At 43.9% G+C, this 27,718-nt stretch overlaps 5 protein-coding genes across 5 annotated transcripts; 2 read left to right on the top strand and 3 right to left on the bottom strand.

Annotated features, from left to right (window-relative positions):
- Window positions 1-38: 38 nt before the first annotated feature.
- Window positions 39-5,853, bottom strand: LOC108091708. Its single transcript, XM_017191045.2, is given in 4 exon segments — window positions 39-1,183; window positions 1,185-1,430; window positions 2,874-3,035; window positions 4,087-5,853. Coding segments are annotated over 4 exon segments (2,583 nt in total). The 5' UTR covers window positions 5,587-5,853; the 3' UTR covers window positions 39-508.
- A 6,109-nt stretch (window positions 5,854-11,962) lies between these two features.
- On the bottom strand, window positions 11,963-13,930 carry LOC108091600 (estradiol 17-beta-dehydrogenase 11). The gene is made up of 5 exons (XM_017190878.1): window positions 13,697-13,930; window positions 12,953-13,108; window positions 12,688-12,864; window positions 12,467-12,539; window positions 11,963-12,398 (listed from the first exon to the last, which is right to left on the bottom strand). Exons 1-5 carry the CDS (start codon window positions 13,862-13,864, stop codon window positions 12,007-12,009), a joined length of 966 nt encoding a protein of 321 aa, XP_017046367.1. The 5' UTR covers window positions 13,865-13,930; the 3' UTR covers window positions 11,963-12,006.
- Window positions 13,931-20,639: 6,709 nt separating this feature from the next.
- On the top strand, window positions 20,640-21,133 carry LOC108091697. Its single transcript, XM_017191030.1, has one exon. It carries the CDS (start codon window positions 20,750-20,752, stop codon window positions 21,023-21,025), a length of 276 nt encoding a protein of 91 aa, XP_017046519.1. The 5' UTR covers window positions 20,640-20,749; the 3' UTR covers window positions 21,026-21,133.
- Window positions 21,134-21,223: 90 nt separating this feature from the next.
- Window positions 21,224-23,163, top strand: LOC108091696. The gene is made up of 2 exons (XM_017191029.2): window positions 21,224-21,459; window positions 22,371-23,163. The coding sequence occupies exon 2, from the start codon at window positions 22,465-22,467 to the stop codon at window positions 23,146-23,148; it is 684 nt and encodes a 227-aa protein (XP_017046518.1). The 5' UTR covers window positions 21,224-21,459; window positions 22,371-22,464; the 3' UTR covers window positions 23,149-23,163.
- On the bottom strand, window positions 23,146-26,860 carry LOC108091695 (short-chain dehydrogenase/reductase family 16C member 6). The gene is made up of 7 exons (XM_017191028.2): window positions 26,381-26,860; window positions 24,283-24,438; window positions 24,046-24,222; window positions 23,894-23,966; window positions 23,658-23,835; window positions 23,474-23,599; window positions 23,146-23,402 (listed from the first exon to the last, which is right to left on the bottom strand). The coding sequence occupies exons 1-7, from the start codon at window positions 26,666-26,668 to the stop codon at window positions 23,315-23,317; spliced, it is 1,086 nt and encodes a 361-aa protein (XP_017046517.1). The 5' UTR covers window positions 26,669-26,860; the 3' UTR covers window positions 23,146-23,314.
- Window positions 26,861-27,718: the final 858 nt, after the last annotated feature.

The raw sequence follows: 27,718 nt of genomic DNA, 5'->3' as shown, positions 1-27,718 counted from the left end.
ACTTTAGAAATCCTCCCCTTTTATTATGCACTATTAAATCTTTTTTTATCCAATTTATTAACTTTGTCCACAATCTTTTTATGTCATTTTTTCTACTTCATATATTTACATGTTTCGTCAAGTAATTAAAATTAATATTCAAATGGAATTAAATATTCAAATGAGTTTTGTAAGAAAAAAGTATGCAAATTAAATTATTTATTATGGTCAATGCGCTTGTTGACAAACTTTAACAATGCAATTACAAATAGTACTTAACCAAGGATATTCTAGTTTAAATGTAAGATTGGGAAGACGCGGCTAATCACTGGACTGTAGTGAAATTCAGGAACGTTTCTTTTGGCGTGTTCTAAACTTAGACTACTGCTAATGCTAAGTATTTACAGAGGTGGTGTCTTACTAGTGGTAGGCATTCTTATAAGGGCTCAGGCACTGAGATCTTTGGACATTGAATTGCTGACTTTTCCAGGTGGGCTCATCTTAAATCTACAGCTTAAGCTAGCTTAAATCAAATGAACTGGGCAAAGTCCAGCATGTCGAAGTTATTGTCGAACTCGGACTGCAAATGGAAATTAGCCGGAGGAGGACTTTTGGAGGGTGGCTCGTAGACATCCGCGAGATATTTTGTCACGTACTCGAACGACACAAACTCGCTCAAGTGGCACTTGCTGTCACCATTGGCTACCCGGTTATTGTTGTTGTTGATGTTGTTGTTGCTGTTGTTGTTGCTGTTGTTGGCCAGGCTAATTCCATTAGCAGCTGGCGGAGCAGCCGAAGGCTTCGCCGTCGTCAGCAATTGCTCGAGTTCGCCTAATTGATTAATATTCGCATTGTAATGGTTGTTGCTGCTGCCGCTGCAAACGCTCAGCGCATCCGCTTCCGGTGCGGACGCCATATTGCCGCCATATGTTCCTGAAGTTTCAGTTGTTGTTGCTCTCGTTGCAGTTGCGGTTACTCCTGCAGGACCTCCACTCTGATTGTGCTCAATGATGACAATGCAATTTGACAACTCATTAAAGTTCATTGAATTGTTATTAGCTGCAACACCGTTGCCGCAATTGTTGCGGTCTGCCCTCCTGTCGCTTTCGGGCTGCAACAACGCCTCGCTGCAACTATTGCTCCTCTGCTGTCGCTGATCGCCTCCGGTCCCTGCACCTGCACCTCCCCCTGCCCCCCGCACCTGCCACGCCCCCCTGCAACAGGGCCGATTCAGAGTGACGGCGGCTTTTGGCCGCCTTCCTCGCACTGGAAGATGGGGGAATGGAGGAGGAGGAGGAGGAGGCGGTGGAGGTGGATGAGGCGCCGCCGGCAGATTTGCGGCGCAGCTGTCCATTGGCGTTGCGCAGCGCGTGGTTCTTGACATGTTTGCGGAGGCTCGAGGGATCCGTGTAACGCTTCGTGCAGCCGGGCAGCTGGCAGGCATACGGTTTCTGTTCCAATAGAGCGAAAAAGAAGGAGCGTTGCGTTAGTACAAATAGGAGTATTCGTATTTCGAATGAGGAACCTGAATCAGAATCGGAATCAGAATCGGGGATTCGATTCAGACCACGGTGGCTGAGTGCCGCCGCCTAAAACTATGCAATTGATTTCCCCCATTTGCCCGCCGGGCGCTTCTAACTCACTCACACATCGCCAAAACAACACACCCACACCCTCATTCACACACACACACTTATGCACCAACTAACAGATGGGCCGGCGTATTTGCCAAGTCAAATCGTTTTGAAATGTCATGCTGCATTTTGTTTATTTTGCCCAGGCAGCAGCCGCGGGCCGAAAGCGACAACAGTGCAACATTGCACTTCGAAAACAATGTTCATAAAATTTATAAAATTCAATTTTGTTAGAACCAATTTTCATAAATTCCATCCAAAGCATTTTATTTCTTTCCTTCTCTAATTTCTATAAAATGCGTCAACAGTAAAAAATAAAAAAAAAACTTGGCAGTAAAATATGGTGACTAATATTTCTCATAAAATCTTTTCCAGAATTTTCCCAAATGTTCGCTTTACCTATACCAAAATAATGATGTCATTTTCTTGTGGCATCTTGAGAATTTTTTTCAGAATATTTCAGCAAACTTAGGTGACAATTGTGCCGTTCTGGGAATAGATTTTTTAGAGTGTGCCTCTGGCATTGGCAACCGCGCCAGGCCAGCACACATTGTATCCTTTTGTGATCCTGATTGGCTGCCCTGCCCCTTCAGCTAGGCAACGAAAGTAACTCGTTTAGTTTATTCGATTTGCCTGCTCCTGCTGCTTCTGCTGCTGCTGCTTCTGCTGTTGTTGTTATTGTTGCTGCTGGCGTTTCAGCCATTGCTGCTGGCTGAATCGCTGGCCTTTTCAGCTGGTTTTGACCTTTTTTCCGGTTGTCGTACGCGCTGACGCGGCTTGCTGTTGCTTTCGTTCCACATCCACATCCACATCCCTATTCTGATTCTGATTCCTATTCCTATTCCAGCTGCTGTTACTTTTGCCAACGGGCCCGCTCTCTCTCTCACAACACAGATACACATGCACACACGCAAAACTATAAATCACTCAGGCAGCGAAATGCGAAATGTGCACATGTCATGCTGGCAGCAGCAACAGTAGCTCCCCATTTTTGTTGTCTTTCCTTTTTTTACCTACCCTCCCCCTTCCCCCTCCCCGCTCCTTCTCCCCTCCTTCGATTTTAGAGTGGCTGCTAGCCAGGCCGCTAAGCGCCTTGACGTCCATTAAATCTTAAAGCCGCTCTTCGGCGATCCCAGCTGCATCTTTGGCAGCCGCGAGCTCTTCAATTTCCTTTTGACACGCACTGCAAATTGCCTGGCGAGCCACACACACACATACACCTGCACACACTTACACATATATGCATATAGGGATACTCACCGTATCGTAGTGGGTCCTTTGATGTTTCGCCCGATCCGAGCTATTGCTGAACGCTTTGAGGCAACCTTTATACTGGCAGCCATAAGGCCGCTCGCCCGTGTGCGAGCGCTGATGAATTTTCAAATTTTCCAAACGCGAGAATGCTTTATTGCAGCCGGGGAACTGTAATGGAAACACAAAAAAAAAAGAGAGTGGTGTCATCGAAAATTGCAATTACCATGGGGCGTTGAGGGAAGGGGGAGGGGTTCTTGGGGGGAGAAAGGAATGGCGAAAAGGTAAAGAAAGAAGTGTCAGAAGGACGCATAAAAATGTGACCTCGCAGCAGATGCTGTTACTGTTTCAGCCCGCAGGTGTCACAACCAACCCAACCCAACCCATTCTGACCCATACCATACCAACCTGACCCAATCCCATCATCCTGTCCACCTGAAAGGACAAATTACGTTTTTGCAACAGAAACAGAAACAGAAACATGTGTAATGGCAAAAGGCAGCAGTGGGCCAAGTTGATGATGTCCGGTCCGAGCCTTTTTGATCGAAAAAAGCATACAGTGAGGAATCCATCAATTACTCAAAAATCAAAATGAAAGAGCATGCCAACGCGCCACGGGTATAGAAGATGTAGCGAGTGTTCGCCCTAATAACATTACCAGCAACTCTATTTCAAGTGGACTTTCGACTGACTCGCAGCTCTCTGCTGTCAATTCCTGTGATTGCCCTGCGCCGCACAATTCATCATCCCAGCGATGGCGCATCAAATGTCAACACGTGCACCATACCATTCCATACCATGCCATACAAACAAAAAGGAAACCGAAACGCTCCAAATGGGTTCTGCACGGGGAAAGTTTTCTATTGGACGCATAAACAAATGTACCAGCTGGGCCGGGAAAACCGAGAGATCCAAATCCATTGTTTGATTTTGAAAAATGATATTCTATTCTAAACAGAAAGAAAAAATGTCCTCATCGAGGAATGACTAACCTAAGTTAATATTTGAAGTCAGAAATGGAATAGAATTGAAATGGAATAGAAATCATTATTATTCCGTTCTTCTATAAATTTATCATCAACCTCAAAAGTGTGCGATTTTAAGAAAATGCTGCTTTTAACTTGAACATCAAACGCTGAATTTACCCAACAATTAAGTTTCCTATTTTAAAACCAACTCTTAATTTTACATGTTTAACTATTAAGATATAGCAATTCCTTACCGGACATTTGTTGGGTTTTTCACCGCTGTGGACTCGCATGTGGATGAGCAGTTTGTAGCGGGCGTTGAAGGGTTTGTAGCGCCTGGGGCAATCCAACCAAAAGCAGGAGAAGTCCTCGCCCTTCCGCACGTCCACGTGGCACTTCTCGATATGCTCCACAAAGGCCTGCTGGTGGGGGAACTCCTCGTCGCATCCCGTCCAGCGGCAGATGAGTGGGATGGCCTCAGTCTCGGCTTCCGCCTCCGGTTCGCAACAGGTTGAATCCGGCTTGGGATCACTCTCCGCCGGCGGGGCAAACACCTCGTTGTCCAGTTCATCCTCCTCCTCGTTGTAGTTCTCATCATCATCGCTGTCCAGGTTACGGAACTCCTCGGACTTGATGAACTCATCCGCCAAATAGCTAACCAAGTCGGACTTGCAACTCAGATTTTGCTGGCGTTGCAGCAACTCCTGATGTTGCTGCAACTGTTGCTGCTGCTGCTGCTGCAATTGTTGCTGATAGAACTGCTGCTGTTCGCCCAACATCAGTTCATCCAGTTCATCGATGGTCCAGATGGCCTTGTGCTCCCTGTTCGGCTTCTCCACAACCTGCGCCATGTTGTTCTGGTAGTTCTCCGCGGCGTAAGCCGATCCCTGATAGAGATTCGCGTAATCCTCGTAGTTGCTGGCGCACATGGGAATGCATTTTGGAGTGCCGAAGGTCGAGTTCATAGAGGGCAGTTTCGTGGGCGATGAGGTGGTGATGGCTTCCCCTTTGACCTGCTCCTCGAACACGTTGCACAACTTCGGCGAGGCGCCACTGGAGGATGCCCCCGCTGACATCTCGCCGAGATTGAAGTTCAGCCAGGCATCAAGGTGCGGTGATGAGCACGGCGATTGGTTTTTCGATTGGCAATTAATCTCGTCATAATTAAAGTAATCAATATCCAGATTAATGGAGTCGTTCGACGGTTGCACCGGAAGCTGGTTACTTTGCCCGCTGCAGGGTGTGTACGGGGTGTAGGGTGTGTACGGGGTGTAGGGAGTCTGCGGAGGTTGCAGTAACCCCGGCAATTCGGTCTCTCCAGTCAGTCGAGCAATATCCTCCGGCTCGAAGCGGAAAATGTCCTCGCGGTTGAGTTGGGTGTACTGTCCCTGCTGATAAGGCATTCCTGTATTTCCCGACGCTGCACAGACTATATCATCCTGATCCGAGTCCTGCAACTGATCCTGTCCAGCGTATGTGTGGCAATCGCTGAATACCGAATTCGGTGTTTCTGCTGCGAAGCAGAGGTGTGAAAAGTCCGGAAATTGCATTTCAGCGGAGCTGAAGTTTCCGCCGCCTTCCACCTTCGCCGGCACCCGGAAAATGTCCCGCTCCCCGCCATTCGCCGTGATATTGGCACTCAGCGGGGGCGACATGAATCCGCCGTAGCAACTGCTCGTCTCCTTGCCTGAAATCTCCGCCGTTTTGACGTACATGCCGCCACTTTGGCTGGTCGTCTTCAGCGTGGATGACATACTATATATTTTCTTCTTCAGGTTGTTTTTGTTTTTTTTTTTTTGTGGGTCTCTTGTGATTTGCTGTCCGCTCTTCTTGGCCGGCCGCTTTCACTTTCGCATTTCCGGCAGTTGTCTGGGAAGGTTGCCAATTTGTGGCTTTTTTTCTTTTTTTACGGCCACCGAACGCGGGAAATCCCAGGAAAATCACACACCAGCACACACACGTATTTCCGAGAGTTTTCTAGTTTCTAGTTCAACAATCTTGCGATGTTCACGCCACCGCGATCTGGCTGACAATAAACCGGAGAGCTGCTGCGGCGCGATATTTAAATGCCCGGAACGGGATGTCTTACGGTAAAGTAGGGAGCGGGCTAGGGAGCGTGGAGCATTGGATCCTGCCTCTGCCGCAGTCGGCGTCGCAGTCGAGATCGCCCGCTTTTCCTCCCTTTGGCACGCACATGTGCCACCGCTACCGCCGCTGCCGCTGCCTCAGTCGACGTCGACTGCGAGATGGTGCCCCTGCACCTTGCCCTCCGCCAACCCCAACCCCTAGATTTTCCCGATCTTCGGTGTAGTTTTTCTTCTCGTGTTTTAGTCGCAGTGCTGACGACGTGGTTGTTGTTCTTGTTAATACTGTTATTTTAGGCTTATGTTTGTGTATAGAAATTATGCGTGAGTCGCACCGAGTGCCCTGTGGAAAATGGGAAGGCCCATGAGCATTACAACTAGTACAAGTTGATAAATTTAAATAATTTATATAAGAAAATACGCCACTTTATATGCATTTTTGGAGTTAAGTTAGACTAACATTAGTTAAATAATGTGGACTTGGTTTGCCTATTTAAATAAAAAGTCTCACTCTTTATTGTTTTACTATAATACATATATTGGAAGTTTTATTTAATGAAAATAAATGGCTAACACGAAGAGTTACTTAAATGCCTTACATTTCACTTCATCAACTCGTTAGAACTCAAAACCCCTTATCGAGCACATTTTCCACAGTGCACTTGACCGTGGCAGTGTCTCTGTGCTCCGTTGTGATCCGCTGGATCGTCAGCCCATTTCCCCGACCATTTCCCCGCCCACTTTCCATTTCCAGCGCGGCTGCACTGTGCGATCTTGGTGTTGCACACATGGTGTGCAAGTGTGCGATGCTGCCGATGCCCTTGTGGTTGTTGTTGCAGCTAGCCTGTCGAATGTTTTAGCACTATTTTTTATTGCCACATCATTTTCCTCGTTTCGTTCCTTTTATATTTCTCTCCGTTGTTTTTTTCTTAGTTTTTTTTTTTTTTTTTTTTTTTTGCTGCACTGAATCTCGAGGCGGGCGTAAGTACTGTACTATGTGCATGGGCTAAATTTATTAAGGCAACTCATTTGCCAGTGCGACAAATAGCACATACACACTTCGGCTCCAGTGCATCTTGAAATGCATATCGAGATCCCGCTATTTTTAGCACATTTAGCCCGTCCGCTAATGCCTGACAATATGTTTTTAATTTACGCTACAAAAATGCAATCGCAAACTATTTGCTCCCCTTTCCTTTGCGTATGGCGTATTGTCCTAGGTCCTCAAGTGCATTGCCCATTGTGGTTGTAATTGCGGCGATAGTGACGTTTCCGGAGCATGAGTCAGTTTCCTTTCATCCGCCCCTCCACATTTTCCCTCCATTTACATTTCCCTTTGCGGCCCATCACGGCACTTCATCATTAAATGATGCCATCTCCCCTATAATCGCCATATATTTTTTATGATTTTTGGCAAGCATCGCGCTTTGGCGCACGTTCACCCGGATGGTATGGTTTTTTGCGGATGGTCTTTGGGATGACGATGGCTTCGGGATGGAAATGGGGATGGGGTTGGATGGTCTGGGTTGGCATAGGTTGGCAGCTGCCCCTGGTCAGGGGGCTCTGCTCTCGGGCCGAACGCGTCAAGTCAATTCAGAAACGTTTAACACACAATTCCTGCCACTTGCGCGCTCGTCGCTTGCGAATCGTTCGGAGGGCTGGCCAAAAAATTGGGCTCGTGGCCAACACTTTGTGGGCACTGTCTTTGTTGTCGCTAGATTGCGACAACTACATCATTCTTAAAATTAGTCGATTTTGGCCATTCTTTTCGAAATCACTGGACGAAAAAGTAATGCACGAAATTATAAAAACTTTTATGGATTATTTTAAAATTTAAAATGTATTGTTATTTCGATAATAATAAGGAAGGCTATCACTTGTAAACTATTTAAGTAACTAATTCGTTACTCCTGTTCATTTTAAGAAGCTCATGGGATTATAATTTATTTTATAACATTTTTCTAAGTGTACCTTAGTCGCGGGTCAGAACAATTCCTACAGACCTGATGTTGATGTTTTTATGAGTGGCGATGACGTGCGGCGACGTTTCTTGGGAAAACACTCGACCATTTCCGCTGGTGATTATCAATTCTCCCAAGATTTAAGGTAATTTTTCTTGTGCGTGGGCAGCAGCGCCTCTGTCGTCCAATTTATGATCTGTCTGGGGCAAGATTGAATTTCAATTAAACCCCCCAGTGATTCACGCTCCTCGCAAGCACACATTTAAAAGCCATCCAATTAATTAGCAGCATGAGCGTGCAACAGCGAACTGAATGACCCTTGCACTGCAGCGAGTGTAAACATTTTGTCGATGAAACTGTAATATTTTTTTAGCGCACTGCAACAAATACGCCGCCACATTAATGGATAAACTCGAAAGCCGATGTTTGGTCAACTTCGGCGGGTGGTAATTATGCGGCTGGCCAAATGACTTTAATGAAAAATCGTAAATAAAAGCGCACACTGCAAATGCGTACTTAATAAAATTTATTTGTTGCCAAGTAATGAGACGGTGCGGTGTCGATTTGTTAATGAAATTTTTAACTTTATGCTTTCCGCTCTCTGGTTCGAGAATATATATTCGTAAACATATACTCTTGTGTATTTGTTCTTGTTGAGTGTGTGTCGCTCGGGTTCATAAATTTGTCAATGATTTTCCACTTGACAATGCTGCAAACGGTCGCGTTTATTTACTCCACATTTTCCATCAAGTGAGCTGCTGATGTGGCAATCGCTTTTCGGGATTTTCTATCTGGGGTAATTCTTGTTGTGGAAACTAGGAAATGGTTATTGCCTTTGTTTATTTCATTTCAAGCATCATGTGTATGTGATTTGGAACTGGCTTTAAATAAATAAATAAAGCAAAGTTCGAAAGGGTTGATTATCTGTCAAAATAGGATTAATATCTTTTCTGAGAATTTCGGTGTTTAACCTTAGAGTATATAAATATATCAACAAAATAATGATGAGCAAAAAACACAAACCAATTGACTGAAAGGAGAACAAGTGGACATTTTGGCTAGCCATTGAAAATGTAATTTTTGCTTGGCAAAAAGTCAAAAGATCTTTGCCCAAGAAAAACGAAAAAAACCGGCAGTTTCTTGTGCCTAGGTGCTTAAACACAATATTTTACTCGTTTCCATTCGTAGCATTCAACACGTAAATTTGTCAGGCGGTAATTCGATTTTGTTTAGCCGAGGGAAAAAGGCAAACCCTGACATTGTCGCTGTTTAATTTGTAATTTGAGCCGCGCAGGCGCGACATTCAACTTGAACTATCCTGAACCCCAAAATCCCCCTCCGTTTCCCTAGATGTCCTGTCAAAATGTCAAATGATTGCGTTGACATGCATGTCGGAGTAGTGCGATAGCGACTACTCCCCGGCTATGGAGCAAAATATGTTTTAGCATAATTCGAATTCAAATTCTGGATGGAGTGTCGCTCACTCTTTTCGGCCTAGTCGCTTGTTGGTTGTCGGTGGCATTATAATGAGCCGTTGCCGCTGACCCCTTGACATTTTGCAGCTCGAAAGCCGAAGCCGAACACATGTGGCAAGTTCAAAAGTTGACAGCAAATTGACTGTATTTATAAACATTTTAAGGCGTCGCACAATAAAAAAAAAGGAGACCGTGGAGAAGGAAAACTGAAGCAGTTCACGCCCCCCGAATGAATTTTAATATGCAATTTTTATGATTATTGCGCCAGAGGAGAGGCATCTGTGCAGGATTGGGGACGTTTTTATGATCGATGCCAACGTAGGCGTTGCAAGTCCGCATTTACGGTGGCATTTTGTCTACTCATTAAAACGCTGACCGGCCGTTGATCGTTATTTACTGTTTCGTTTAATTAGTTAAACATGTGATTTATGCACCCGGCCGACAACGTATCGCATTTCACGGCAGGACGAAGGACGAAAGACACAGGACTGTGAATTTCCCGGCAACTCCGGTGTCAGTTTGGGTTCCGAATACCAAATCAATGGGCCATCAAAATTAGTTTGGCTCACATTAGCCATGGCAATGGCCGTGGAACGTGGCTGGTCAGCTTTTTAATTAGTTTTAGACAGCCAGCAGTCAACAGTCGTCATTTGGCGGCAGGTGAAGGTTACCGAAAACGGAAAATGGTCAGCGGAAAATGGAAATGCGAATGCAAATGCACATGAAATGTTGCGAATAGCCTGACACGGGGTTACAACTCTTCATTAAATTCATTTCGGGAACGAGCAGTTGATGGAAATGCCTCCAAACATGATGATATGTCTGCCCGATTACGCAAGTCAGAAATGTTTGTGGGATTACGGGAAAATGGAAATGAGATGGGGTGCACAGGTGACCCCTTCGGGGACTCCATTCGATTTCCCACGCACTTCACTCACAGCTCATAATTAAACCCAAGTCGGCAGTCGGCAGTCGAGTTCCCAGATCCCAGATCCCGCATCCCAATGGATCCCGATAATCAGACGCGGAAATGCCTCGTTTGTCCGCCGACAACCCATCGAAATTAAAAAGTGTTCGTCAGTGGCGAAGGCAAACAATAAAGTCGGGCATTGGGGGCGGATTCGGATTCGGATCCGGAGCTCCACATCTGAGTTTTCAATCAGGCTGCCATTGAGGCGTTACATGCGACACGTCTGGGCCTCTGGGGTTGCGATGGTCTCGCTTTGGGCCACGCATCATTAACGGCTTTTTAATTGGGAATTACTCGGGGAGAGTACGCAGCGATTCCCCCTCCGCAGGGCTAATGCTTTCCCACACAATCGAATTGATTTGCTGACATAATATTTCCTTTTCCCAGAAAAAGCCAACTGGCGAAGAGGCAGGACTTTGACTCATTTCCTGATGTTATTTTTGCATTTGGCAGCATTATTTTTTCATTTTCCTAAAGCGTTTCTTTCCATTCCTGCAACTGCTACTGCTACTGCTACTGCTGGAATGTCTTTTTTATATTTTTCTTAATTTTACTAAAGTTTCCATGCACATGTCCTGGGCTCCCAAAGAAAAGGCAGATGCAGCAGGAAAGAAATTTCACATAAATGCAGTATCCAGCAAAGTGAGGATGTGTGTGTCAGTGTGTGCGGCTAAAGCATTTCAGGTTGCAGTGATAGCATAAATAAAATAAAAGCACCAGGACGAAGCCGAAGATGAGGGAAAAGCGCGTACAGAGCAGAACGTGGAAATATGCAAGAAATTCCAGCTATACAACTACATACACATATATAGTATAGTGAATGTCTGTGTAAAGCTCGCGCTGAGCAAAAATAAGAAAAATGGAAAAGTCCTCGGCTGCTGCCGCCGCTGCTGCAATATTTCTCTTAATGTGTTGCATTAATTTCACCAGCATAAAGATAAAGGAACAAAGAAAAACTGTCAGGCGAACAAAAAGACGAGCTTTTTTCTTCCGCTTTTGCAGGGAATCACTTTAACCAAAATACTTTCTGTCAAGCCACTCTCTTTTAATGGTCCTCACTCGACCCTATTAGACAACAATTTCGTTTGAAGTGGCAAGAAAAAGTATGCATATGTACTTTCACCTCGCGCTTGAAAATCTAAATTCCAGAAAAAATGTATAGAAGGGCCCAAAGGCTTCCAGATTTCTATTGCACACGGCAGTATGCAGAACAAAATTTGAAGGGGTTTTTTGTGTAAACCTTTGTTAAGCTTTTTTAATTTTGCAAAATATATAAATCCGGCTGCCTCAATGACCCCAAAAAAGTTGCATAATGAGATCCAGCACGGGGATGGAAAGTCGGACGGGATGTGTCCGCTGACAAGTTGATTGCATCCCCGTTTTCGCCTGCCTCCAACTGACAAATGCAGACGAGGAGGTTCCCGATTCGGGTTCAGATTCAGTTCCAGACAGAACGGCGAAATTAAAGCAACGCCGGTTGGCTGAAATTAAATGAAAAACACATGACTGGAGCCCGTGGCCTGTGGCCAGTTGTCCGTGACCAGCCGGCCGCAAAAAGTATCTTTAATCGGATTTTAATGAAACGCATTTAAGCAGTGACGCCACCTGAGAGTCCCCGGGGATAAAAAGGAGAACACGTATTTTTTGTTTGCATCCGAAACCAGACTATATATATTTGTATTCCTCAGGATCGCGACTTGCGGAACTGCTCGAAGCGACTGGCGGCGGTCAGCAAACTGATTTTAATTTGCCATTCGGCTGGCAGGAGATAAATCAGTCGATAAAAGACCGACGCGAGTCCTGGCAGCGTGATCTCATGTTCACCCCTCAACATTCCGTCCACGGTTCGCCGTGCCACCTCCTCGCCGGGGATTAGGGGATACAGATCGCAGATTCCGATATCGTTGGACAGCTGCGTTACCTCGTCGTTGGTGCGCAGAAAAGTGGGCATGACAGTGGACACATGGATGTCTTTCTGATTCTCCAGAGCGAGCTCCGTTCGCAAGGCCCTCATATGAGCCGAGGTGCCAGCTTTACTCGTTGTGTAAGCTGAGCTGTAGGGCAGGGGAAAAATGCCTGAAACGAAATTATAAATGGTCAATATAAACCATTACTAGCTTCAATTTTTATATAAGATTTATTACCGGCCAAAGAACTGATTGTCATTATGAAACCTCTGCGCAACTCTTTCATTTTCGGCAGGAAAACTAACTTGGTCTGCAAGATAAAAAAGGAAAATAAATATAGAACACAACGAATAAGCCTCAGAAAAAGTTCAAATTGATATGTAAATGAAATAATCTTTTAAATAAAATCAATTTACATTTTTATAAATTCCAATTAAATAAAAATAATTATAGCTCACCCAGAAGTGCGAAGTTAAATTGACATCGATCATGAGCTGAATATCAGCCGGTTCTGGGTCCAAAGGGTTGCGGTGCAACATTACACCTGCATTATTAACAAGGACAGTAACCGGGCCAAGATCTTTAACCACTTTAGCGTTAAGCTCGGCAATTTCTCCATGACTAGCAACGTTGGTCTACGAATTAATAAATTAATTGAGTATTAGCCAACCAGAAATAATTGTTTTAGAACCAGTTTTTTCTATACCGAACAAATTTACATACCTTGTACGCCTTGGCGCGAACTTTATACGTTTCCCCGATTTGCTTAACGGTTTCCTCGGCTCCAGAAATATTTATATCGACCACGGCAACGTGACAGCCCTTTTTGGCCAACTCAAGGGCAAGTGCACGACCTAGACCATGTCCAGCTCCAGTAACCTAGGTGAAAATGGAGAAGTCTAATACTTATTTATCTGGGGTCATGAGTCATGAATTGCACTCCATGAAATTAATTTTTCCAGTCATAAAAAATATATTTGCTTGCTTGTAAAAACACGTGTTTGTTAAAAACACCTCATTTATTTTTGAATTACAGTATATATTTGTTTTAAACAGAATAAATTAAGAATAATTAATGATTGTTGCCGAAACTTGATTTACTTTTTATAAAAGTAATTTTAAAAAACAAATATCAAAAAATCCGTTTCGTAAACATTATGAAAAATTTATTTGTTCTATTTTTTTTTAATAAAAAATTTTTAATGATATTAACATTTTTGTTTTTCATTACGAATAATAATGCACACGAGTTCGAGTTAAACGTTCAGTTAATTCGTTGAATAATTTATCTGAAAAACAAGTGCAGTATAACAACCTTTGATCTTTACAATTCTTTACTCCATTATTCATTTAAAAAGATTATATTATTATAATAATTTTAAGCCATTCATTTAATATTCTTCTAGTTCAACAGTCCAAGTATAATCAAGTCCAACGTTTTGTTTGTTGTTATCCAAAAAAACTCACCACGGCCACATCTCCCTCGATGCTTTTTGGCTTTGGACAGTTGCAGAGTTTGGCAATAAGCCGGCTGAGAATTGCGGCGAAAACGAGTAGTGGAGTTATGGCCACGAGGCCGATCAGTCCGACGAGGGCCTGCAGTTTGACCAGAGCGGTACGCAATACTTCCGACATTTTCCGCTTGGATTGGAGCACCGACCGAATCGCGAGAGTGGCGAAAACGCTTTGAATCGCCAGTCGCGAATCGATCGGCAAAACTGGCTTGCCGTCGAGATTGCATTCGAGTGATTCCACACTGACCCGGTTAGCAGAGTTCGGCAATTAGCCACAACTTCGAGCGCGTTCATTAAATACGATCGTGTGGCAAGCAGCGAAATGACAACCCATTTACCAACCGAAAAAAAACAGCCCCAACTCCCCAGGAAAAGAGGAAAGGGAAAGGGGAGCTGCTGGCATTGTCAGCAAATAAATAGAAAAGTCACCTCCTGCACAGATGAGACACTCGCGACCGCGGTAAGTAATGTTCAATACGGGCACCCGGTACACAACAACAACAACAAAAACAACAACAACAACAAAAGCAACAAGAACAGCAAAAACAACAACAATCACAATGCGAGCCAGCCCATTAGTAATAAATAAAAGCCATTTTTTGTGAACTACAAGTGTACAAGAGCTACACATGCATATGAGCATCCAAACATACATACTTACACACAAACAAACACTCTGTGCTCCAGCTCAATAAAAAAATATAACAGAACGAAAAAACATCTAGAGATGCCAACGAAAAAATGATTTTCTGACAATAAAGTGGATATCCATAAACGAAAACGAGCAGAGGCAAAAAATCGGAGCACCAGCGCACATATAGAAAGGGAAAAAAAATAGAGACATCCAAAAGGATAATTTTATATTGCAGGGAAAAGGGGAAAGGGGGGGCAGCGTGGAGGATAGAGCGAGACGAAACGATTGGCGGCTGTGGTTTTAGTTAAAAATAACAAAGAGCAAGCGACAAAAACGAGATTTGTGAAATATGTATATTTCATATTCCGTTTTTTACTGGGTTCTTAAGCTGCTCGATAAAGCTTGCCATTAATTTGTACCCCAATGAAAATATATAATAATAATCGAGATGTGTCCAAAAAAATATTCTTCGTATTTATTGCAATGCTAATGTGATAAAGTCACTTATGAATAAATTTTATTAAACACTTTTGTAGCAAAAGAAGTTTTACCGTGATTTATAGTTGTTTATATTTAATTATAATGTATTTCTTTATAAAGGTTACTAATTTTATTCGTAGCCAAATAAATAAGCAGCTTTGAATTAAGCTCTTTAGAGGGTATTATGAAGTCGTTTTTTTAACTAAAACCACACATTAACCATCGCAGCTCTTTCTTCTCCCGCTCTGGCAATGGCATTTTAATAGAGTTTTAGCCGGGCCAAGGTAATACGGCATTCGGAGGGGGCTTTACATCCCTCCCTCAGCTGGCCCACCACTCGCGACACTTTTGTTTTTGTATCAATTTATTGCACTTGGCGCACTCGAGGGCATGTGTCGATCGGTGGAGGAATAGCTCTGGTTCACTGAAAACGAAATCGACCCCAAAACCGAAACCCCATCCTTTTAGCCACACATATGCGGCCTGGAATTCTTATTCGGGTTCTTTTTCATGCATTTTGGCGCAATTACGAATCCTACTTCTTGGCTGGGGAATCGCGTTCTATATATTTTTTTATTTATTTTGCTCCGCTGCACGTGATGCAATTTTGTATTTATTTAAGCGAGCAGTCGCTTTTGGATGTTGCCAAAATCGGGTCACACTTTGTGCACGTGGTGCCACCGCGCTTTGCATGCGACTTTTTTGCGGCTATTGGGTTCCGATGATTTATGGGCTCGGCGTCTGCGTACTCGGAGGAGCACATGGCACCGGCTGCCTCCTCTCGAAAGTATTCCGTCCTTATCCGCGGTCGCAAGCTACGCAGATACAGATACTCGAGCGTCCCGCGGTGACCCCCTTAATTGTCAAAACTCCGTGCCACTCAACGCTGGCCCGACAACAACACTTCAGTGCAGCTCAAAGGGCACTCAAAGAACACCGGCGGTTAAGTGAAGAATGCAGAATAGAGTTGTCGACTCTAAAAACTAGCAAACAATATAGCCAAGTTTGTTTCTGGAAATAATTCAAATACAACTTAAGAAGAAGTGGAAAAAAAAATTAAATCTGGGAAATTATGCTAGTAATGCTGAAACAGTCTTCTTAACATTTTCATTCTAAAGTTATATAACTATTATAAAAAAATGTATGCAGGTTATATATTCCATGAGCTATTATTTTATGACCTCTTAAACTAATTTATTTAATAATGTTTAAAATAATACGTTTTCAAACTTAATAGATTGTATTTATAGTCTCAATAAAAAATAGCTAAATTGAAAGTACTCCATAAGTGACCGCACTGCTAAAGTCTCTTATCCGGCAGCGCCAGAAAAATGTAGAAAAGTGCTTAAGGTAAAGGATTAGTGGTGGTTAAACCTGTGCACCGAAGTTTCCCACGGCAAAGGATAACCTCGTGGAAAGGGGAACTGGGTTGGAATTACCGGGCCGCAGATGGCGGGCGAGAGTGAAAAGTGTGGAGCTGAGTTTGAGTGCTCAAACGCGTTAATCTCGATGGCTTCTCCTCTATCTTTTCCATTAGTTTTGTAATATTTCACATTAGCATGTCGAGTACTCCGAGCTTAGGAATCTTGTAAAGGAGAAGAGTCAAAGAAAACAAAGGGAAAGGGGGAAGGGCGAGGCAATTTCTCAGCGCTACTGTCAACACCAATCTGAAGTGCTACTGCAACAGCAGAAACAGCAGCAAACACAGGACCTAAAAAGACAGCCACGGTTAACAGGCCATTTCGATTAAGATCCTTGAACATGTGTTTCAGTTTAGGCAAACGCAACAAGTACGCAGCGCGTAGAGTAAATAAATTAGCTGGTCGTGTAATGCGTAAGAATCCGTAGGATCGAAAACATTCTGCAACATGACACCCGGCCAGGACTCTCCAACAGCTACTGCTCCAAATCAACGAACCCAATGTGTTTGTTTAGGTGCAAGGATAACCGATTCTCACGCCTGCCAGGAGCATCCGCATTCTACGGGTACTACCAAACATCCACTTGAACCCGCACTGACAGTTGCATGTCATAATTCAACGGTCGGAAAATACGCGGCAGGTTGCCAGGATAATCAAGTTGCAGCTCCCGCTCCCGTTGCTGTTTGTTTAACTGAGGTTTTCCCTTTTCAGCCAGCCGCTCGTTCCCCATTTTCGTTTCATTTTCATTTTTTTTTTTTATAGCTCCCGAAGATTTTATTGCCGCGCGGGATGGGATAATCCTTATTGACATATTTATGCACGGTTCAAGCAACGAAATGGAAATTTTTGGCGTCGCATGGCTCGCTGGCATTTGCCTTTCACGGGGGCGTGGCACCGGGCTAATGGGCACCACATGTAAGTGTCTCTAGGTGAATGAATTAATGTCCCGCCTTCAGGGATCTCGCTAGGTTTACACAGAAAGAATAGATCGTTTTTATTAGGAATTAATTCCAAATTTTTAAATGCTACCAAACACTTTACTTTACTTACCAAAAATATTTTGCCAAATAAAAATGAGCTTATAATGACGGGATAGGTTGCAGCTGATGTGATTGGCTTTTATTTGCATATAAAAATGTTTATGGTAAGACATCGAAAATGTATTTTCAGGTTCATTCACTTTTTGTATATTACGAATAATTTAAATAGACATTAAACTGACTTTAATTTTTCTCTGTGCAGCGCCAGCTTAAGTCTAAATTCGAGTTCAAGGTGCAGCACATGGCTGTCGAGTTCTGTGGGAATTATCTAAGGAAAATACGTTACAGCGGGCGGCCAACACCTGTGTCAATGCGGCAGATCGGGCGTTGCGCTGCTTAATTCTTGTAATTAATTTTCCCTGCCACAGACAGACGCACACTCTCTCGCACACACACCTACACACGGATAAACACACAGACGGCAACGGGAGAGGGAAAGGACAATGGAGGATGTCCTGATGCACGGCATTAACTGAGCATGCAAACGATGCGTCAACGATGGTCCTCGGCCCAGGCAGCTAACGCTATTATTTACACAACAAACACTTGTAATTAAACAAAGGGCGGCGAGTGGGCGGAAAGGCGGAAAGGTGGGAGGTGGGAGGAGGGGGGAGGGGGGAGCAGAGCAGAGGCAGAGGCAGAACAGGATGGAGCCGCAATTAAAAGCGAAAGGATAAACACAAATAAATGAGCGACACAAAAGGGGCAGACAAGGCGACGACTGCAGCTGACTTGGCCGACTGGGGCCAAGACAAAGGCGACACTCTGGCCGAAAGACAACAATGACAAGCGGACGGCATTAAATAATTGCTCATACACGAGTGCTACGCACAAAAGCAGTTAGTACAGGAACCGGACCAGCCGAGCAAAAAATTGTCGAGCACGTGTTGCAGCTTTGCAGCCGAGGCAAGCAAAAGCAAAACCAAAACTAAACCAAACCGAACCGAACCAAAACCCCATCCACCTTTTCAGCTCGGTGTGTGAAAACTAGTTAACAGCTTTTATTTACTTGGCAAACAGACTGAAACGTTGTAAAACAACAAATGCTTAAGCCGCAGGATATAAGCATAAACGCACTCACAAGCACACACGTCCTTCCACTGCGGAAAAAGCAGGATTAGGAAACATAAATAAAGTTTCTGATTGCTGAGATCCTGAAAATGATTGTTGAGTTCTAACAACTTAGAATAGGAGTTCTCGAGTATTGATGTGTTATATATAAATGGGTTTAAGTAAAAGGTAAGTATTATTACATTATAAGTGCATCTGTCTCTCCTCTTTAATTTCTTGATATTTATTCCCTTTTTTTTTTTTAAGTTTTTCTTAAAGTGTGCCTCACTCAGGGACACGAACACGACCAGCTTGGCCAAAAAGTCCACGTTGTCCACTGCGGTCAGCGGAATGGAGACGCCGCTGATGGAAGCGAGCGTGCAACTGACTGCGCCGCTCGGACATCTCATAACCAAAGTGAAAAGTTGAAAAACAATAACAGGCAACGGGGCGGGGCACACATGTCCTGCCTGAGCAATCGCCTCCGAAGCGGAGGAAGCACTCGCCGCACCGTGACAAAGTTTATGAACCACAATGGGCCAGCTCACTCAGGATTCTCCGGGCTGCCAGTTGGCTGGGCTGGCCGTTCAACGTGGCGTATGCACAACGTGGCCCAGCAAGCCCGGCCGCACACACATAAATTATATGCCTTTATTTAGGCGAAACAATGTAAAAACAAAATGCAACTTGATGACGACAACAACAGGCGGGGTTAATGCAACAACAGAAACAGAAAACAGAAAACAGAGAACAGAGAACCCAGCAAGAGAATGAAACTTTCAGCAAACAAACGAAGCAAACTAAGCGCTTTCAACTAATGACGACCGACCAAAACCAGAAACCAAAATGTATAGAAAATGGGCGGCAACAAGTTAAAGCCATGGATTTAGGGCTCTCAGGGTGTGCGTAAAATTCAATAGCCAACACCGATAAGAGCTCTTCAAGAACAGATTCAAGCGGGTCGTTGGGAAATCGGGCAAACAAAACTAGCAAGTGAAGGATATCGTCAAGGAAATTGCATGTGCATACGTAGGCCGTGTGGTGACAACAAAAGCCCGCTTAATGACAATAATAACAGATTTTAGCCCACCGCAAAGAAGACTACGTCAGAGGCGTCCTTTTTCCAACCAAGACCTGGCCAGAACCTGGTTAATGGCCATTGAGTGTGGCAGGAAGTCGACTTCATCTCCGGACTGCTGGCCATATGTGTTTTCGAGTGTCGACACATCCTTGTTGCACATGCAGTTGCAGTCACTTTGAATGGAAATTCATTATGTGAAAATGCGTAAGCCGGCGGAAGAAACAGGAACTGTGGCAGCAGTGGCTTTATCCTCTTAATAGCCGAAAGAGACCACATCGTTGGACAACCGCAGCCGGGCACTTCCCCACTTTCATCAGCCAGCCGGGCGATTGGCTCAATTTGCCTTCAATTAAAAATAAACTGAGGCACCTTGTTCTGTGGCTAACTAAATAGTCGCTCCGCACTCGGATTCCCCCCGCTTTTCCTTTCGGAAAACGGGGAACGCGACCACCGCTGTATGGGGCCAAAAAAATTGATTTCAACTTCGGTTGCCGTCGCGTATTTATAGGCTGAATTGTCATTTTCCTCTTTTCTGGCTTTATACTGCTTCACAAAACCCAACAAAGAGTTCTCGAAAAGAGAGCATAAAACAAACAAATCATGGACCGATACGCACACATAAAAATGCATAAATATTCTATTTTAAGTTGACATTTTGACAAGTGAATATGAATATTGCAGGCGTAGCGCACAATTTATAATTGATATGTATAAATAATGGACAAAGCCATTTTGTAAATGGGTTTAATGAAATGAACGTGTGTAGTTTTTGTAATAGGTCGGCTATTATAAACAAAGCAAAACAAACAAGGTTACTCAAGCGGGAAGTGGACTTTTGGGTACTCTAGCTTTATAAGAGGATAATTAAGGTAAATAAATAATATGTTGTTCATTTTTTTCTTCTGCATAAAAAGAGGAGCTTACAAAAATCTATAAAAACGGCTGTGAAAACTTAAATTAAAAAGCGCATAACCTGGTAAACTGTTTTATTACTTAAATCAACACGGGAATGTACTCTGCCACGCAAAAAATACGCATAAAATCCGTGTTATTAAATACACTTAATATTTCACATTTTCTGTTTGTTAAAAGCAAAAGTGCCCAAAGCCAGTTAGCTGCAATTTCAATTAAATTAAATCGGTTTTTGCTTAGCAAACTTTAATTAAGTTGATAGCAAACCAAAACAAAGTTAAATTTGCTTTACACTTTGGAAATAGGTTCCCAAAATATGTGTGTCATTATTTTGGGTCTACAAAATTAAAGTCGAATTGAGAGTAGTTTTCCTGCCTTTGGCGCCCAAATGGAGAGTGGCGAGGAGCAAATGCAGCTGGAGCTGGACAGGATTGTGACATTAGGTCCTCAGATCCGCAGCTTCGATGAGCTTATGACCCTGACCAACAACTCGGAGCGAATGATGGAGAGGGTGAACTCCAGTCTGGACGCACTAAATGCCGCACTCGACAGATTGGAGGAGCGAACGGACCAAGCCCTCGTGCAGATTCAAATGCTAATCCGATCGGGCAGGCAATTGCAGAATCCACATGATGGATGTGGAGATCCAGATGCCAGGGCCTAGCAGGAAAACCAACTAAGAATTTGTAGCTTATTATAAAAACTTCCAAAAATAACATAATTTGATATCGTGTTCTATAAAATAAAAATAAAAACCAATATTATTTCAGAAGCGTCCCCACACCAAATGATCATGTAATGTTTAATACGAAATGAAAAGCGATCAGTTCAACTGTGTCGAATCGAATTGAGATCTGAAAACTTCGCGGGGGCATTAAAGCCGGCAGAAGATCCCCATAAAACGCCCGTCAGTTTGTTTGTTTTTTATGAGAGTTGTAACCCTAGCGCACACAAATAATTAGTGAGCTATTTTTATGGATGATCGTCGGCGGAGCTGCGCCTGCGCATTCAAAACTGAGCACTGAGCACCGAGTGATGGAGAATCAGGTGCTGGGGGTCTTCTGCCCCAATCGTAATTAGAATTCACATTCGAACGGAGTGAGTATGAGTGTGTGTTGTTGTTTGTGCACATGTTGCGATGCATTTGAAGAACTCGTCGTGCACTTAATCACTTGAGTCGTTGGCACCATATGGGGTCCTTTTCTTTTTTTTTTTGTGAGCGCCGAATGGCATCTGGTGCATTGCATATGGACAGATCGGTATAACCTGTTACGGGGAGCTGAGCCGAAAATTATGCCACAAAGCTGGCACTCGACTGCGTTTAATTTCCAATTAATAAAACTTTTAATTTGCGCACAATTGGCACTGAACTCCGCCGTTGACAGCGCTGAATTTCACGTTAATGGCAGTGGCAACGCAAGTGGGGCAGATGGGGAATTGGATAATGCCCACAGATCCCGGCCATTTGCCCTGGTAATTCTTCATTAATCAGCAGCGCAATCATTTACGTAAAGCACGAGCGATGGAAAAGCGCCGAGCCACCAAACCTAATTGCAAGTTATGAATATCTCATCAGATATTAAATCGATGGCCGGCGTTTAACTCCGACAGGCCACGACCACGATGACGATGGCAATAATGAGGTTGATGTGGATGTGGATGTGAATGTGGGTATGGATATGGATATGGATGAGGGCGATGAACGGTCGGTCGGCCCACTATCGATGGCCGTCCGTTTGTACCGCCGGAAGTGGCGACACTTAATTGCGTATTGAGTGCATTTTCAATTTTTATCGATCTGCGCCGGCCATTCGAACATTTTGTTGCGGTGTGGTGAGGTCATTAAATTCCCTGCCACTGCTGGGAAGTATGCTACGGATTCGCAAGCTGCCTCTCCAACAAACAGATTCGCTATTGTGGGCGTGGCAGAACTCCCCCGCACTCATTAGCGGTATCTACTACAAGATAAGTTCTCAATAATCAAAGCTGTAACTTGTCTTCTTTATCAGGTGGCGCCCATGCAAAAATATTCATAACCGAGAATCGCAGATAAACGATGAAGTCAGTCTTAAAAATTCTTTCCATCATTTCGGGCGTGTAGAAATGGGAGCTCTTAAATGTTTCACTATTATTTTGGTGACCTTACTGGGTCACCGAACTTCGGCCGTGGACTTTCCAGAGTGTGCCAATGACCCACAAATGGGAGTTTATGTGGCGAGCTTGAGTGATTGCTCAAAATATATTTACTGCGCCGGCCCTGGATCTTTTGAAGCCGAATGTTTTGCCGGTTATTATTACGATGAGGAGCTGGATCGCTGTGTGGATCAGAAGTTAGTAAAGAGATGTCAGGATTCGCCTATAACAACCACCACCACCACAAAATCTCCTCCGGTAATCAAGAAACCTATTGCCACTCAAAAAACGGAACCACTTTCCATCACTCTGCGAACTTTACCGAATGCGGGACCCTGTTATCCTTATATGGTGTGCTATGAAGGAGCAGGACTAACGAAATCCTGTACACCAGCTCATCTGTTATCATGCAACCGACCAGAATCGCGGGAAAACATTACACAATGTCGGACTGGAGTTTATGGATTTATGCCACACCCACGAAAGTGTGCTTTCTTTTACTACTGCTCCAGTGGAACCAAGTTCATCCACCAGTGTCCTTTGAACTACACCTGGAACTACGAGCTGAAGTCCTGTGTGGAACAATCCGAAAAGAAGTGCTACTCCGAAACACGTGGTCTAATCATAAAGGAGTGGTGGAAGCCATATCTCTAATGTTAGGATATAGATTTAATTTAAGTTAAAGATTCGTATAAATAGCTAAACATGTACACCTAGCGTAAGCAACATTTGAATTAAGAACTGCAAATGGGAAACAAACAAGAGCTCTCCGCGTAAATGCTTCTGGGGTGGGATGCTCCTCACTCGACTCCGGATTTTTCTACTTCCAGTAAAACAGGTGGGAACTGCGCACATCGAAGTGGTAAAAGCGCAAGAGCATGTAATCCTGCCACTTGGTGGGCAACAACCTGCACAAAATCAACGATAATAATAATCGTTACAAATAATCGTCGGATACCTGGGCTAATTCAATTCTCACCTGAGCAGCCAAACACTGAGTGCGAATATTTTTGGCACGTACACCATGCGCTCATTTAGCAGCACTCCCTTGACAATCTTTTCCGCCACGTAGGGAGTGGGCAATCCAGGGTAGCTTTTCGCAATGCTAAAGAAGGGGATCAGGTTATGTGATCAGGATAAATCGATGTATATCTGTTACTCACCCCGCATCGCTGAGCAGGGGAAGATCTCCACTGGTTCTCATCAAATAGGCATTGGCAACTGTAGTGCGAACGTAGTCGCAATCGGAAAGACGCAACTCTGCGCGTAGCGACTCCATGAAGCCCTCGATTCCGTATTTTGTGGCAGTGTAGATTCCAGCTCCTGGCAGAGGAACTATGCCTGAAAGTAGAAATTAATTATTTATTATGGAGATGTGCTTTATTATTAAACAGCTTACCCGCCAACGCATTAACTGCCACCAAATGACCAGACTTGCGGTTTATCATCTTGGGCAGGAACTCCTTGGTGGTCTGCAAAGCGAAATTATTGTTTGGATTTCAATTAATTTTTCTTATTCAAATTGGCTTTGCAATAATTTTAAAGCCTTACCATAATGTAGGAACCCAAATTCAGCTGCAGAATCGTGTCGATTTCATCGCTCTTCAGGCTGGGCGTAGAGGTCATTGGCATTAGGGAGGCATTGTTGACCAAAATATCCACTGGGCCCAGTTCCTTCTCCACCTTGGCAGCCATGAGCTGCAATTCGCGCGGCGAGGAGACATCGTTCTGAAATAAACACTCCCATTAGCTAACCACAAATCACACCAGATTAAAGAGATATCTCACCTTATAAGCCTTGGCCACACACCTCGGAATCTTGGAGAGCAGCTCCACGGTTTCGTAACATCCCTTCGAGTTGACATCCACGACGGCCAGCTTGCAGCCACGACGGGCCAGCTCCAAACAGATCTCGCGACCCAGGCCACTGCCTCCTCCGGTCACCTGGGTTTAAATCGCAGGTTATTCACATCGTACTCAAAAGAAATTAATTAGCTTAATTTACAAACAATCAACTCGAGCTAATGCATTGAACAAAACCTCATTTACGGACAATTACGAGTACGAGTATGTGAGAAGTGGCGGCGACTTATGAATGGCATTACTCATACGCTCGGTGGGCCGACCCTCTCCGGGGCACAATTGAGTGACTTTTGACCGTAATTAAAGCGAACTGGGTGACCTCAGTACCCAGTACCCGCTGGGGGTGACACGAAACGAAACCCGGAATGAGTTCAATTCAAAGTTTGGCACGTTACTACCCAGCAATGGAGAAAACAATAACAAATGCGCAGTTGTTGTGGTTATGGCACAGCTGAAGAATTTCAATATCATATGCAAATTAGCTGCGGCAACACGAGTTGGGGCTTTATCTACGCATCTGAGAGATAGCCCTCCGAAAGTTCTACTCTCTGTTGTTTACAAACGTAAGCGATCGTCCGCAAGCTGAAAACAAAAGTGAAGTTCCCTGAGGTTTGCATTTTTGCGCTCTTTTCTGTTCATCTTGGTATAAATATAGCGTCTCACAAAACCAGTTTGCAGCCGGGCAGGGGCGTCCCTAAAATGGGGTCTTTTGGTGTTGGCATACCACGAATTCCCCCGCCATGATGTCAATAGAATTTATCAACAAAAGTCTATCTTCTAATTAAATTGCTTCTCACAGCTGGTCTGAAACTATTACTTCTCCCCCCTCCCGCAATTCATCTGTGTGCAACCGCAAAAAAGTTATATGTACTTGTATCTGTATCTGAGAAAACGATATCTGAGGGAACGATCGAAAAGCTGAGACTAAAACAAAAATCGAGACGAAATGATTCATTTATTTGGTACGTGAGACGCTTTTGGCCGGCACACGCCCACGTTTAAGCCTGAAAAGCATGTTAATTAGGTTCCGAATTCGATCAGGTTCTTGCCGATACAGTCTCGTATCTGAAATCACCTACACACTTGACCTTGTCCAGTAACAATTGACTCTTCCATATTTCGACGCCCCGAGATGCATATGTGATTAATGGAGCGCGATATGGTTGCCATGAGCATGACTCTCAGTCGAAGATTTTCATTGATTGCAGCGCTTATAGGGAAATGATGTCACATTAACTGACCGTGGCACCAAATGGCACTCTGCGAACTCAACTAAACAGTTGGCCAACTAACCGAGCTGGTACCAAACGCATAAATATTTACTTTAATAACACAATCCTAAGCGATCGCCGTCGGCCGCGCCCTATGGCAGTGACATCAAAACGAGAGAAGTAATAAAAAAAAAAGAAAAGAAATGAAAAGCGGGAAAGGGGAAAAGGTGGGTGAGCCAAAGGTGGGCGTGGAAACCGGAGGCAGCCACTGGAAAAGGAAAGTGCGTGACGTTGCGACTTCTTTCTGCCTGGCTGCATTAGATAGAAGATCTGCTATTTGAGAGATACACAGCAAAAGCTTCATATGTTCCGGGGAGTCACAGAAATTTATTCCAACCGAACTCGAGAACTTGATGATTTTGCATGTAAGTAATGTGACAATTAATTCCAATACATTTTTAAATGGGTTATTGTTGCAAAAAAAAAAGTTTTCTATTTTTTGTAAGTGTTATTTACTCAGCTGAACAATAAATAAGTATCTAAGGGATGCACTGGTATTTAAGAACTTTATCTTTGAATATATAAAAAACCTTTTATTGTGACATTGCAAAAGCAATAACATTGTTCTGTAATACTGTTTTCACTTCTTTGTTTCCGACTTTCAAATTGCGCATATCTGTAAAATTTCTCAACTGCAATTCTTTCCGTGTACTCATGTCAGATGTGTATCTGACTAGCCTTATTAATGGCTCATTTGCCAGCCGCTTATGGCTGTCATTACTTAGCCCTGAGCGCTCTTTAATCGATCTTACCAGCGCCACTTTCCCGCTGACATCTTTCTCCTTGAGTCCCAAGGCAAATAGGTAATCCAACAGGTGTTTTAGGAAGACGGCGAGCAAGACCAGTGGCAGGAAAATCAGAAAGAGGATGACTTTCAGATTGAAGATCGCCCGGGTGGTCTCGTCATTGCGATGCGCCTGCGCGGCCACCTGAGCCGCGGTGGGCGTGGCCGAGACGGTGGGTCCAGTTACCGTTACTGCACCAGCCGGAACCGCAGTGGTGGTGCGCGTCACAGTGGTCGTAGTTGATGTTTCCACCATCACTCACAGTTTGTTGCACTCACAAGTGGCTAATACACAGTCGAGGAGATATAAATATATATTTTGTTTTTAGCCCAGAAATTTTCGCGGTCAAAGAAAATATGGCACACGCGATGCAACGCGTCGAAGATCAGGCAGCAGACTAAAAACGCCAACGCCAACAGCCAACAGCCGAATGCGAGTGCCAAACTACGTGTACAAGCTTTCGACTCTACAGCAGTATTTCCCCATTGAGTGAAGATCGCCGGGCACTCGGCGTTATCTGGTTTTCGTATCTACGACTGCAGGTTTGAGTGGGCACCGTCGCAGCACCTTTGAGCGGAAAGTGCCGCGAGTGGAGTTACTCGGTTTCACCTGACGTCTTGGCTTTCTGTTTTCAAAGGCTTCGGCTTTATTGTTTTACCCACGCGCACAGTGGGCACTGCGGCGGATGAAGATGATCGCCGATAAGCGCTCTCCCGTATTTACTTTCCCTTTATCTGACCCGGAAAGATGGGGTTATCTAGGTGTTTATAATGATAAACACTGAATATCTCCCACTACCATTCTCATTTAAAGAATAACAACGCAAATGAATAATCACTGCCACCCACGGTACGCAACTTTTGAGTTGTCAACCTTTTGCCACCAGACAATCAAACAATAGCTCAAATATTTAATTGGACTTTTTAGGTGAGGGGAAAGCTGGAGAAAACTACACATGGGAAAAAACTTTAGAAAACACAGACTTTAGTCGGTAAATCTCATTGATAAATAATTTTAATAATGTTTTAATATTATAAAAATGATTTACATCTTAATAAAGTAGAAAAGTGAGTCCTTTATTCTTCTTCTTATTCATTATTTTCCTGATATTTTATGAATTGTACAAGCACCAAATTTATTTGTGACTTAAGCTCGTGTTTGCTCGCTGTGCAGTAGAGACAGTCGCCTCATGTTAACTCAATCCAAAACCGCTTCTCTTGGCACTCGCCCAACGAGAATTGAGTGAGTTAGTCAGACTTTTGAGCTTTTTCGACGACCCATTTTCGGGGTGCCAAACTGGTAGGC

Source organism: Drosophila ficusphila, unplaced genomic scaffold, assembly GCF_018152265.1.
Source record: "Drosophila ficusphila isolate 14025-0441.05 unplaced genomic scaffold, ASM1815226v1 contig_791, whole genome shotgun sequence".
NCBI lineage: Eukaryota > Metazoa > Arthropoda > Insecta > Diptera > Drosophilidae > Drosophila > Drosophila ficusphila.
Note: the sequence above shows the minus strand (reverse complement) of the source record. Positions and strands in the feature narration are given on the sequence as shown.

Excerpts from the sequence above, each read along its gene's own strand:
- LOC108091600 (XM_017190878.1), bottom strand. The coding sequence starts at position 13,864 with ATGTCGGAAGTATTGCGTACCGCTCTGGTCAAACTGCAGGCCCTCGTC. Across the intron at positions 12,865-12,952 it reads TTCGCGCCAAGGCGTACAAG|ACCAACGTTGCTAGTCATGG; the intron begins GTATGTAAATTT and ends ATTAATTCGTAG. Across the intron at positions 12,399-12,466 it reads GACAATCAGTTCTTTGGCCG|GCATTTTTCCCCTGCCCTAC; the intron begins GTAATAAATCTT and ends ATTTCGTTTCAG.
- LOC108091696 (XM_017191029.2), top strand. The coding sequence starts at position 22,465 with ATGGGAGCTCTTAAATGTTTCACTATTATTTTGGTGACCTTACTGGGT.
- LOC108091695 (XM_017191028.2), bottom strand. The coding sequence starts at position 26,668 with ATGGTGGAAACATCAACTACGACCACTGTGACGCGCACCACCACTGCG. Across the intron at positions 23,967-24,045 it reads ATTTGGGTTCCTACATTATG|ACCACCAAGGAGTTCCTGCC; the intron begins GTAAGGCTTTAA and ends TTCGCTTTGCAG. Across the intron at positions 23,403-23,473 it reads CTCAGTGTTTGGCTGCTCAG|GTTGTTGCCCACCAAGTGGC; the intron begins GTGAGAATTGAA and ends GATTTTGTGCAG.
- LOC108091697 (XM_017191030.1), top strand. The coding sequence starts at position 20,750 with ATGGAGAGTGGCGAGGAGCAAATGCAGCTGGAGCTGGACAGGATTGTG.